Source organism: Puntigrus tetrazona, chromosome 7, assembly GCF_018831695.1.
Source record: "Puntigrus tetrazona isolate hp1 chromosome 7, ASM1883169v1, whole genome shotgun sequence".
Taxonomy (NCBI): domain Eukaryota; kingdom Metazoa; phylum Chordata; class Actinopteri; order Cypriniformes; family Cyprinidae; genus Puntigrus; species Puntigrus tetrazona.
Window position 1 is genome coordinate 18,007,035 of NC_056705.1, and position 13,907 is coordinate 18,020,941.

Sequence of the window (13,907 nt, forward strand, 5' to 3'; positions counted from 1 at the left end):
CTTCATACAGAAATAGTTTTCTCACGCAGTGTATTTGTTGTATTTATATGTGCTTATTTTATTATTGACTGTTTACTTGTCTTTAACGTTTTTTAACGTTATATCAATTAGTATACATTTTTGCTGTGATTAAAATTTGGAATTAAGAATTGTGACATATATGTTATCTAAAATGTTGATATTGTTAGGTTACATAGGCCGAAACAACAAAAACAATAACTGTATTTATTTATTTAGGCTGGGTATATAACCTGAAATGCACCGCGTGTCTTGTTTACAAGCAAAGGAATACACTAGAGGTCGACCAATGTATAAGTTCTGCAGATTAATCTGCACTGATAGTTGATTGCTGAACTATCGGCTATCTGCAGAAATACATGCCGATAGTTTTCTGGGTTGCATACATTACAGGAGTGACTGAGAAAAGTCGACTTCTACATGCATAATACACAATGACTACGCTAGGTTGTAAAATTGTGTATTGTGCTTTTTCTGCAAAAAGTTTTTTTGTGGCTCTGTTGTGTATATGCATCGCATAAAGAGTAATATAGCTGTACAGATGTAACACAGCTGTAATATAGATCGCAGCGTCTCTTTTCTGCTTGCTCTGTTCATCTAAATATCACATTTTTATTCATTTAAAAAATATGCTCCTATTTTTTTTTATTTTTAATAGTAAAGCACTGTTTTAGTTTACGTTCAGTATCCAGTAGTTTTGTTTCTGTCTTTGCAGGGTTTCTGTCTCCCCATATCTTAACTTGTTTTCCAAAAATGAATGATGAATGATTTTAAATGATGTAAGGGATGGTAACTAATGACAAAATATTCACAAAATATTCGTTTTTTGGGCGAACTATCTCTTTAAGAACCAGCAGGCTAATTTTGACTTACTTGATTTACAGTATCTTTATTACTTGACTTACAGTAATAAAGTGGTGCCGACTTACAAAGAGGCACCACTTAGGCAGTGGTCTCTTGCTACACATTCTCACTGAGGGCTAAGTTCCCATGAGGATGAAATCCTAGAACTCTCCCTGCTGTGGATGTTGATCACTGTGAGGGAAACATTTCTGGCTACCCTTAACAGCAAGCTGTTCAATAAAAGCAAGGGAATAGGATCAAATACGATTACAAACAGTAGAGACCATTAATAAAAGTTCAACTTTGTTAAAAATATTCTCCAGGCTCTTGGCTAAGAGGCCCTTGGCAGTGCTTGAATGTTCTTGGTAGTCTGTATGTTAGCAAACAAGTCAATTATCAACTAATAGAGGAGGGAATGCAGTGATGCATTGAAGTTTGACTGCATAGTGTGTACTTAAAAAAAAAAGCACAAACCTGCTTGCTATGAAGACAGAAGTTTAAAGTGATAGTTCACTTAAAATGTCAAATCTGTCAGATGCACTTACTCCAGATCCTTGAACAATGCTATATGCAAAGGTTTGGTGACCTCTGACTTGGAAGAAAAAAAAGAAGAACAAATGTCACACAGGTTTGAAACAACATAAAGATGAGTAAATGTTGAGAGTTATCATTTTTGGATTAACTATCCCCTCAAGAAAGACAAGCTGTCAGTTTAATTATAATGCAAATGGGTAGTGCTAATTATTCCAATTGCTCATTAAACCTTTCTAGTCTCCCATTGTCCATCTTTTCATCTCCCTTTGACCCATCTGAGGTTCTATCTCTGGTCGAGCCACATGCTGATAGATTTTGACAGCTGTTATCCAGGTCACAGTATCCCTGGAGTCCATGTGTACAAATGTTGAACTCAAATAGCCATTGCAACACAGAACACAGAGAACTAAGCGCCATAAGTTTCATTTGTTTGAACTGTAGATCAGTTTGGGATTCTTACTGCGGATGTTGGAATATATAAACATGCATATTGCATCGCAGATATTTACACAACAACTGAATCAATTTCAGGTCTTACCAGTTAAAACATTAAGTACATTACAGAGATCATTGTAGAGATCTGTCAACCTTTCCTAGGGTCAACAACCTGTGGCAGACCTTTGTAAAGACTGACAGGAAGTAGGATAATGAATAACTTCCTTGTACGACCCACATTTCCTTCTCCTGAAAATTATTCACTTCACCACTGACCAACAAACCTGGCAAATGCAAAATACACTTATACACCTATACGCAAAAAAAAAAAAAAACAATAATATTACCCAACCTGAATCAATTTCAGTTTCAATCCTTTTTCTCCAGAAACTTGTCATGCACTTGAGATAAAGCAATTACTGTACCAAACGACAACGATCCAATCAATTCCCGATGGACAAAATCAAGTCCTACATTTTCATCCAGTTCGAAAGCAAGCTGATATACGGCACAATAGGGAAGAAAAGACCACGCTTTCAGAGCATTCGCACTGACATTAATTTGCATTTACAGTGTCTTAAGGCATTTTTTTCTTGTTCAACATAACATGACAACATTTTTCCCAAACTTATAAGATGATATTGAATATTTATTAGCCGATAATGAATATTTAATTATTTTGGCACATCATCATCAAGCGGTAACTCAAAGGGATAGTGATAAATTATGGCAAAGATTTAAGAGCTATTTAAGTATACTATAAAAGCATGTGTTGAAGTGCTAACAGCTAAAACTCACCAGACATAACCAGACACACACCATCAAAACAATTAATGGTTGACAAGCGTCAGCAAGAATTTCAATATCAGTGCATCCCTAGAGGTTTTAACCAGTAAGACTCTAAAACTAGAAAACCTTCATTAATTTACCAGCCGTCATCCATTTTAATCATTCACTTTTGAAAGGTGTCTTCAGCTCAAGCATCACAGCCCAAAAACGTACAAATGCCTCAACATAGTATACGCTATACTATAACTAGAAGCATCTGCTTGAGTCTACAGTTTGTGCAATTATTGAAAATCCCTTCATCCCTCTCAGGGGCATTAAACAATATTAAGACTTGTTAAAGAAGAGGGAAAATGAGGTCATGAAGGGATGCTTAATGGAGGTAATGGCAGAAGTGCTGCAGCAGTACTAGAGAAAGATTACACAGCAGATCTAGTGATGAAGCTGAAAATAAATGCGACGGAGCACAAAAGAGTAACTCTTTCCTTTCTGCGGGACGGGCCGTGTTTTGCTGATTTGGTGATCAAAACACGGTGAGCCCCCCAGGATAGAGCACACACTGCAGCTCTGAGTCACGGGGTTGAAGCAGCATGCCTGTGAGACCATGTGACAGACCCCGTAAAACATGCCCTCTGGCCTCTACGCCGCTTCTGTCTTTTTTGGTGAATCTTTAAAAGCAGACAGCTGTAGGAGAAGGCTTTCTAGGAGAAGGCTGGAATGTTAAGACAACGCGACGGGACGCTTTACATGAGAAAGCAAAACACAAGCTGGATTTTTAAAGTGGAGAGGCACAGCCTCTTAAGAGCATGCCGGTCCTCGTCTGTTCGCTAGTTCACAGATATTTTGATGTGATCTTTCCTGTGGAAAAGCAAAGCGCCTTGTTTATAACTCTAAATAGCCAGAGAGAAAAAGGAGAGAGACGGCTCACCCCAAATCACCCTCATGATTCTCCAGCATCACTTACCAAAACAACACACAAAATTCCTCTTTCTCTCCGTAAACCTGGCACACTGCCTCAGGGAAGACAAGCCTTAATTTGTGGGTACAAATCTTAGCGGACAGCAGGGATGTTATGTTCTTGGTTTTCAAATTAAACCTGAGAAATCAAAAACTTTAACTCTCTCCGACAAGGAGATCTACTGTCTTGACCACTTATTCTACAGAGTCCCATTGTTGTATTTTCTTACAGCGTCGCTTGAGGTGACACCTGTCAAAATACTGCGCCCCTCCACATCACCGGCTGTCTATAACAGAGCGTCTATTACGATCAAAACATCTCGGATTTCTTTTGTTATTTTAAACCCCAGTTGCTCAAGTCGGTATTTCATTTTGATTTGAAAATCACCACAACACACCTGTAACTTTCAATTGTGTTTAGTAATAGTTAAGACAATAGTTTTCACCCTCAAACAATTTGGAGTACATTGGCTGGATTTCCGCCTCTCAGAAGCAATAATGATTTTGTGTGCACCATAAAAGAGGATATAAAAGTTTTTTTTGTTTGTTTTTTCTCTGTACAATAAAAGTCAATAGTAACCAAAACTGTTTATTAGGCTAGTAGTTGCACATAAGACAGATTGGATGACGCTTCATTTTGATCATTCACGACTAAACTAGATGAAGGGATAATATTTAATAATACAATTAATATAGTTTATTAATGACCAGTAAGAGAATATTTTGAGATAAATATATAGATAAATAATCTCAGCAGTTATATAATACACTTAGGCAAAGAAAAAAAAAAAAAAATATATATATATATATATATATATATATATATATATATATATATATAAAAACAATAATGCATATTTGATTGTTTCTGTCCATTTTATACCCTCATCTAACGCAAAACAAAGGGAATACATTATTGCAAATACTTAATAATTTAACAGCAATCTTGAAGGGTGCTTTCACTTTTAAGGCCTTTGGTTATTATTCTAACCGTTTTTTTCATCTCCTCTGTTATAATCTTAGGGTGAAGTTGGGTAAACTGGGACACTTTTTTGCCGTTATGGCCCAGTCATTCTGAATTAACTCCTATGATCTTAAATACTGGGACACTGGAGCAAAAACAACCCTCAGAAGCCAGAACAGACAGCTACTTCGTGAACCAGTCAAGCATAATCTGCAGGACCAGCATGCAAATTTACAGAGCACAATGAATTTATCTTAATAGGAACGAATACAGGACGAGCATCGTACTTATTGCACGAAAACTGAATTCAAGATCCGTGTTAAAAAAGATTCTCAGAAACATAAGTTGTTTGTGAAATTCTGAAAAGGAAAAAAAACCCGAACAAGTAAAGAAACAACAGATCCATCCTTCAGCTTTGCAACACGCATTTTTAATGCTATTGATCACTAGTAGGTCCCGCCCCGCTGTAAATAATCCATCCGCTACAGCGCTGCCACTAAAATCGTTAACGGAGCTCAAAGATGATACTGTGTTTCGACCGCTGCGGTTGCCGTTTATTCTTCCCAACGGACATCGGTGAGACGAGGGCATCGCTGGATGCCAGGAGGTGCCCATGTGTTTCACTGCTCTCCTTTGTTATTTAAATAAGGTGTATAGTCTTTGGATAAGTCGCCCTGACCACTCCCCACCCCTTTTTTCCTCCAGCGCCTGTGACTGAATCCTGCCCGAGGCTCACCCTTCACGAGCCACGTAACGCTCACGCCGCCTTTGATCTCTCCAATTTCATTACACGCCACACAGTCCGATAAATATATGCCAATAAGATTACACAAAAGTGTGGGAATTGTACGCAGAAAGTCTCAAAGCCCCGTGTAAGGTAATCATTGTTTGATTTAAATGTCAGAATCAAAATCATAACACGCGAGTGCCAGTAATTTTCCGGTCACCTAAGTCACCGTGTTTTTAAAAAAGGGTGCTAATTACTTTATGCCTTTCATTGAGGTAGACAAAATTTCGGGGGGCATTTCAAACCATTTCCTCTAGTGGGCGACTAAGGCTTCACATTATTCTTCACATTATTTATATACTTGGGGAACGTGGACCAAAAATACAGAATATATATTTTACGGTTTGCTAAGTTGTAGTACGCGGGAAAAAAGTGAAAAGAGACTCAGGCTAACAGAAGAAGCGTAAAAAGCACATTGCTTTTTTTTCACCAACTGACCTATCCAACTCTGTCATCTTGTTTGTTGTGAAATACAGTTTTATGCTTTTAAAAACAACAAAATAATAATAAAAAAAAAACTACTTTTGTCTAAGCCTGTTATAACCTTTACATATGTATTTACTTACCCTAGGCTGCGAGGTATAAAATTCAGCGCCAGTCACAATCAGTGCAAGTGTGTCACTATTTTTCAGCGTCATTCATTTCAAGACGAATAGGCCTGTTCTTGCTTTAATAAACGCCCGTTTTAAATTTAAAACATTTTGAGTTTATTTTTCACGTTAGTTTCATGTGAGGACAGTCAATCCTACCGAATATGAGTTGCCTGCAACCTTCAGGTGTAAACTGCTAACATTGACTTTTTAAGAACAATCCCTATCGTAGGGCTTTATATGTAAGTACGGCAGTCACACAAACCCCTTTAAAGTCTGACATTTAGCGTACTAAATGTTACTTTGTCATAAGTACTGATGACTATCAACCTGTACATTCCCAAACTAGAGCCCCTCTACAACATATCCGCCCCTCTGAGCAAACACTGCCTCGCTTTCTGTGCCTCATCCATTTTTCCCCCTCGGTTTTATATGGGGGGTGCGGGGGGGTGTTTATATCGTTTTATATCGTATCGCATATCGCTATTACATTTAAACGAACTTAAAAATTGAACGCATGATGTTGTTTACAAAAGTAAGGTTTAAACGTGACAAAAAAGTTAAACCCAGAAATAAACACAGCACTTCAACGTGATCTGGCCGCCTGTTCGCGTAAAGGATGTAAAAAAAAAAAAAAAAAGAAAAGGAAAGGAAAACGTGAAAAGTAAAAGCTCCGAAACGCTGCAACAAGCAAGGTGCACGATTTCTCTCTCCAGCCCCTCTACTCGCATATCCTGACAGATACAAAGAAATACACGCGTACAAGCTACCAGACACGCACAACTTAAAAGACACCGCACGGGAAAACACTGGGGTTAGATTTAACTTGTATTACCTTGCACGGATAATCCACAGTAACCCAGAGAAAGTAGACAGAAGAACCAGATATTCTCCACCGCCATGTAGAGCGTTTGGTTTCCAGCAGCGGGGGTAAAGCAGTGTGTGCTTTATATGACCGCTACAGCTACATGCATATAATGGAATTCGGGAAAAATCTCTTCAGGTTTAATTAGTTGCGCGCAATTTCACGTATTTCCCTGTCGCGCGCTTCCCCCCACCTATAAACATAACGTGGTTGTGTTAGTCGGGGAAGAGTCGTCGTGTCTCTCGGCGCCTCATCGCCATGTTGTGTCCAAATGTTAAGTGTGTGAGAGTGTGTGTTAGCTCTCTTTACACACACACACACACACACACACACACACACCAGTGAGTCCCGCTTTAGGTGTCCACTGGAGCTGCATGAAACGCTGCCAGTATCCTCACACACCCCCTTTCCGTGTACACTGCTCCACGCTAGTTTCCTGTAACCTGCGAACGCGCTGCGCCAAATACACGACACAATAATGTTAAATAAACATACACTGACTAATTTGGAGCTTCGTGTTTCGCCAGTAGCACTAATGCACTGATAAATTAAACCCCCTCGTTTAATTCGATATGCTATATGTATTGATATAGCACGCGCCGTCGGCGTTCTTTATTTACAACATCATTCATTGCAACTTAAGTAGTACTGATTGTATAGGTCTAGAAGGCACATGCAATAAAACGTGCATGCATAATAATATCGGTAACATTCAATAACATTCACTTCTTCATTGATATGCAAGTCATAGACTAGTGTGCAACACACACACACACACACACAGGGTTGCAGGACCCTCTGCCATGACCTTCAAATGGGCTGAGAGAGTATTCTTCTCTCCTGGTGTCTGAGGGGGCGAGAGATCACATGTGCATCCGTGCTCCTACAGGCAGAGGATCCCACTCTGCCTGGCCACTGACAGCCATGTGCACGGGACCCTTTCCGTCTCTGAACACAAAGAGCTAACTAGGGTCAGCTCAAACACAGGCTCACGGGGGACAGAACCAAGGTAAACAACTCATACATCTGACAGTGTGTATCCACTCTACGCAAGTTAAACGGGTTTTTATCTATTTTCATTCTCGTTATTGCGTAAAAAGGTTATTTAGTTTATTAAAGTGTTATTAATACTAAAAGGGGTTATTTCAAGAACAAGATGTGTCGCATGCGTCGTGATACTGTTGTGAATGTGCATCCAAAACTGACACGGACAAGAAGAATCACTGAATGAAGTCTTTTCTTGGCGTATAATAAGAGCCACTGATATCGCATGGACTATTTTATCGATGTCCTTACTACCATCCTAGGCTTTGAATAGCCAGTTGCTTTGCTGCAGGGTCTACGCAGGGTCAGAAAGCGCTCAGATTTCATAAAAAAATATCTTAACTGGTGTTAATTGGTTTTGGAACAATACAAGGGTGAAGAGGGTTCATCGCTCGTGAGGTTAACAGTGTTGGAAATGTAAAACGTTTCTTCTCTAAATCCATTTTTGGAAACCGAAACAAGAACCAGCTTGAAGAACACTTTAATAAACTCTTCAATAACCTAATCTGTTTCTTATATTAGATATCAGGTATAAACAACTGGTAATATTTTAAGGTCCAGTGTATTTACAGAGCAGATTAGAGAAAAGCCACGGGAGATTATTATATAAGCATTTATTCATTACCCATGGAAATATGTCTTATGATACAGACTTTAATATTTCATAATGTATGTATGTAGATTCTGCCTTGGGCCAATCATGTTCGGAAGGGGCAGAGATATTTTATCTCTCCCAACTGCAAACCGATGGGCTTCCTGGGGGTAAACGTATCCAAACCTCAGAGGGACTGGAACAGATCAAACAACAGGGATGTCCCTCCTGCAGCTGCCGTATCTCTCCAAACAGCACTGCTCCTGTAAGCAGAGTGTGCTCACTCAGTAAATATCTCCTGCTTCTCTGTGCTCTTGTGACTCTAGATTGCTCCGCTTCCACCACATCAAAGGCACTTTTGTCATGGCATAATGGAGTGATTGTGTGCGTGTGCTTGTGCATGTTGTTTTTAGGGTGGGCTGCTTTCACTTCAAAACAAAAATGCATGAAAAGAAAGATTATATGCACTTGTTACAGACACAATGAAACAAGCATGTTGTTTTGAGAACTCGAACATCTGCTCGAATGCGCCGTTAAAACCTAGGGTCATAAACTTCTTGACGTGACTAAAAGCTCCTGTAGAGCAAGGCCTCGGTTTCTTTACTGCTAATTGAATAAAAGTGCATACAGTAGTTGTTAAACTAATTAAGAATTATAACATATTTTAGGTCTCACTTTAAAAGATGCGAAGCTCAAGAAAGTGATCAGATGCCTCTGAAGAAGTCAGAGGAAGTGCCCTAAGGTGGATTTCAATCCGAGTCATCTTATTCATTGCAGGGAATAGTGAATGAACGAGATGAACTTTTCATCCTTGAAACCATACATGCCAGTGACTTTAAAGCCAAGGCATTTTATAAGTATTTTGTTCCTGTGTGTATTAATCACTGAACCACGTTTAGCTAAAGATCTGAATGAGAAAATCAAAACTGCGGGGGGTTTTTTTCCAGAGTGAAAAGATGGCATATGACATAAAAAAGCTGTAGAAAAGTGTTGCTTTAAAAAAAAAAAAAAAAACCCAAATGACCTTTTGCCGTGCATAGGCACAAGTCAACTGGGAAAAGAGTTTTTCATTTAGAAACATTCACTGTTGACATGAACGTGTACCGAATGAATACACGGATTGCGCTTTTTGGTAAAAAAAAAATAAAAAGAGAGATTTTTCAGTCAGATTTCAATTTTATTCAAAGAAAGGAGACAAGCATCTCACTTTCAGTTTTTCTGACCCATTAGAGCGACCCAGCTGAGTCAATCCCCAAATATGATGGTGTTGTAAATAACTGCCCTGCCCAGTTACTACTCTGCTCTTCTTTCATTGTAAGGGCACCAAATGTATGCTTGGCAAAGTCTGCATGTCACCATGGTTACCGAGACTCAGGAGTGGCACATAGGCACAGGACAAAAAGCTCAGTGGTACAATTGGTGGTCCAGTGCCACTTGGATACGCTGGCATGTGGCCCAGAGAGGGAGTAAAGAGGTATGTGGGCGACTACTGTATAAGAATGGGGAGGCACCCAGACAGCAGCCTGAAATCTATGGAAATCTCCCCACAATACACTGAAGGTCTGAATTTGCTTGGTTTATTTTCCTGGACTCCTATAAAAAGTTTTTTGTATGAACTATTGTTGTGGCTAAAAATATGATTGAATGATTTTTCTTGTTGGCTTTAATGATATCCCACTCTCTCCCTGCTTCTCCCCCCTGGGAACAGACTATTTATTTTTATAATTTTATAATTCCTGCGAACGTTTCCTCATTCAGAAGTTGGAACACATTTGATGTTTATGGGAAACGCTTTCCAAGAAACAATGAATATTTCACCTTACACGGTGTCAGTCCTCAAATCTGATTGGCTGGGCAGACTTCTAACATACTGTGACTTTTCTGAAAATTCATTGGTTATTGGGAGTGCACTGGCATTGTTGCTGAGTTGATTGAGCAAAAAATGAACAAAATAACTCAAATATTGTCTAAATGCAAAGGTGCAGTAACACTTAACATTGTTATTGGTAAACTGTGGGGAATGCAGTAACTTCATTAGGAATTGGTTGGGAATTTTACAAGACTGGGCAAAAGATTTCCCCACGCAGGGTACATTTACATTTTTGTATTAAAAGCTTCCAACTTTGAGTCTATAAAAGGTTTAGCGTACAGAAGACATTGTCAAAAGATTCCCATTCACATGGACTGACAAAAAAGAAGTATGGCATTTTCAAAACATTGCACTTTAAAAGGCGAAGATTGTCTTTAAGACCTTAAAATGCTGTTGCCGTGTAACTGAATCATGTTTTTGATTAAAAATGGTGTCATATAAACACCCCCTAGATTTTGCAATAGGACCAAGATATTACTGACAATATTACTGACAATATACTACGGCCCACAAAATTTAGTTAACGTGAGCAATCACTCACTCAGTCGTGCCAGGTCTAAAAACCACCTGCATAGTTAAGTTAATATGTGGAACAAAATAACTTTTTATTGCTTTGCTACTTCCTTTGTCTTTTCACCCCCTCGTCAACGTCACAGTTTCAAATACAGCCAAAGCAAAAATAAATAAATAAATAAAATAACCAGTGGATTCAAAAACTTGCTTAAAGGTGCAACCTAAAGAAAGGGCATCTGAGAATCCTCAAATGAAAAGCGCACGGAAGACCTATTTTAAAGTATATATCCATGGAGAATTGGCTTGTCGTTCATGCATTTATGAACACTTGTGAGTTAACCTATTAGACTGGGAGATCCTCTTCTCCTTCATTACACATTCTGATCACACCGGCATTAAGACAACAGAAGACCAACTACCAACGTTGCATTTAAGAAGAAAGTGAAAATAAGTGTAGACTGTAAGGAGACAATAGCAGGGTGGGAGTGGCTGATAGCAGTGGGATAGCAGCAGTTCGGTCTCCTCCTCATGGCAAACCACTCATTAGACACACAAAAGCGGCTGTGTCCAGCCCTTCCCATTAACAATATACACAGCTCAGTGGAGATCCACCCTCTCCTCGATGACCTGTCCATCTATACTAGACCCACTACAGTCGCATAAATCTACATAGACTAAAACACATCCGCTTTAAGATAAGCTTGCATAAAAACGCATCGCATTCAAGAAAGACCAAAGACTCCATTGATTTAACCGATAATATGGCCCTATTGTTGCCGTATAGTAAGGAAGAGGAGGGCAGTGGTAAAGAAGAGAGGGAGCTCTTAACATAATGAGCATAAAAGTGGATTTTAAATGCTCGTAAATGGCTGCATGCTAGAGACAGAAGGGATCCGTCCAATGCGGCTGACCACCGTGCCATCTTGAATGTCCCATAAATGGAAGCGTTGTTAGCCAGCGGGAGGGAAACCCTTTTCCCAGAGTACACTTATCTACATTTGGACTCTCTGCTGAATGTCATTAACATACTGCTCCTAACAAGAACTGTGAAAAGCATAGTCAGACTTAACCTGATGAATATTCATCAACAAGGGAAGAGAAGGATAGCAGTACAGGAGAATGGAACGACAAAGGAAGAAAGAAAAATGGTGATGGGGGAAGAGATGAGATGGAGGTAAAGAAGGGTTGTTATATATAGACATGGTGAATGCAAAATTTGGACAAAAAAAAAGAATAGTGCACTAAAAAGAGAAAAACTGAGAAGTTAGAAACAAAAACAGGAAAATAGGTTTAGCGGATGCTAACCGAAGAAACGTGGATAGAGTAGAAGAAAGTAAACGAAAGAAGACTATAAATGATTTTCCTTCCTGTCAAATTTGGATGTTGGTTACCGTGTATAAATTTTTAACATGAAAATAGACAGATGAACAAGTGCACTGCTGTTCAAAAGTCTGCGGTTAATAAAAAATAAATAAATGCTTTAGATTTTTCTGTTCATTAAAGTATCCTGAAATATGTTTGTACTAGTGCTGTCAAACAATGAATCGAATCCAAAAAAAGTTTCTGTTTACATAATATGAGTTTACTGTGTATATTTATTATTTATACATAAATACAAACACATGCATGCATACCTTTAATAATATATTGTTAAAAAATGTAAATATTAATGTAATATAATATAAATACACACATATATATTATGTACACAAAAACTTATTTTGGTATAAGTAAACATTTGACAATTTTTATATAAATTGTAACAATATTTTACAATGTTATTGTTTTTAAGCATTTTCAATGTAATAAATGAAACCTTGGTACACATAAGAGACTTAAAAAAAACAAAAATAACTGGAACAGTAGTGTACATTTAAAGTGACAATGAGGCCTGCAGTTTAGTGACAGTATATTGAAGAGAGCGAGGATAACTCTGCATGCCAGTGCTTGACAATCGGCACATAAAATCTGAATTCCTGACTCCTTGTATGTAACTCACTAGGTGGAAATCAGCTGACTTCAACAGTTTCCTGCTCACTAGACATTAGGAAGTGACTGGCGTGTCACTCCTTCCCCTCTTCAGGATAACTCCTGTCTTGCTTAGTCAAACCGGCCTTTAGAAGACACGAACTGTCATCCACGCTTTAATATTATGATAACAGATGTCATCGTGGAGCATGACTCACATATGAAAAGTACGTATTACACCGACTGACAGGTGCCACGCGAATGTAACCAACATACACTCAACAGGAGCTTTATTAAGTACACCTCGCCACGTTGGACCCACTTTTGCCTTCAGAACTGCCATAAGGTTTATAACTGCCTTCGAGGTCTGATGTTTATTCGGAGATGCTGTTGAGTGGCTATGAGTTATGTTGCCTTTATACCAGCTTATCATTTTCTGACCTCTGGCATCAACAAGGCATTTTTGCCCACCAAACTGCCACTCTCTTGAATTTTCTCTTTTTCGGACCATTTTCTGTAAACCCTAGAAATGGTTGTATTTGAAAATCCCAGTAGATCAGCAGTTTCTCAAATACTCGGATGATCCTGTCCGGCACCAACAACTCATTCCGATGCTCGGTTCGAACTTCTGCAGGCCATCTTGACCTTTTCTGCAGTTGTTGCCGTGTGATTGGTGATCGTGATATTTGCGTTAACAAGCAGCTGAACAGGTGTACCTAATAAAGTGGGCTTCAAGTGTATGCAGCGGTTAACAGGTGCAGAGTCCTCTACAGACAATGCTAACAAAACGCGCCTAATGACAAATCTCTCTAAAGAACAGAACTATTACCTGTACGTTTTTAAAAAACAGACACTGACTAGATGACAGCTCAGCCTAATAATAACGTAGTATGAGTTATTATTTAGTTATAGGTAACAAATTGAGATCATTATTACTGTTGAAAACAAATCAGATAATAAAATGAGAATATGGATCTATGAATAGTAAACAAAATATTTAATATCACATATTAAATAGTTATTTTTCTAACTTAATTAAACATTTGGTCTTGAACTTCTAGTGACCTCACTTACATTTACTTCTTTCCTCCTCTCAAAAGAAGATGACTTCATCCTTTCATTAACCAGAAAAAAAGGTGGA

The 13,907-nt window shown here is 38.6% G+C and overlaps 1 protein-coding gene across 1 annotated transcript in view; it reads right to left on the bottom strand.

Moving 5' to 3' along the window:
• The window catches only part of igdcc4 (immunoglobulin superfamily, DCC subclass, member 4), a 53,793-nt gene extending 46,652 nt beyond the window's left edge, over nucleotides 1–7,141 (bottom strand). Inside the window, exon 1 of the mRNA XM_043245859.1 lies at nucleotides 6,750–7,141. Coding sequence (XP_043101794.1) covers nucleotides 6,750–6,816 — 67 coding nt within the window. The 5' untranslated portion in view covers nucleotides 6,817–7,141. The remainder of the gene's footprint in view (nucleotides 1–6,749) is intronic.
• Between the last annotated feature and the right edge of the window lie 6,766 nt (nucleotides 7,142–13,907).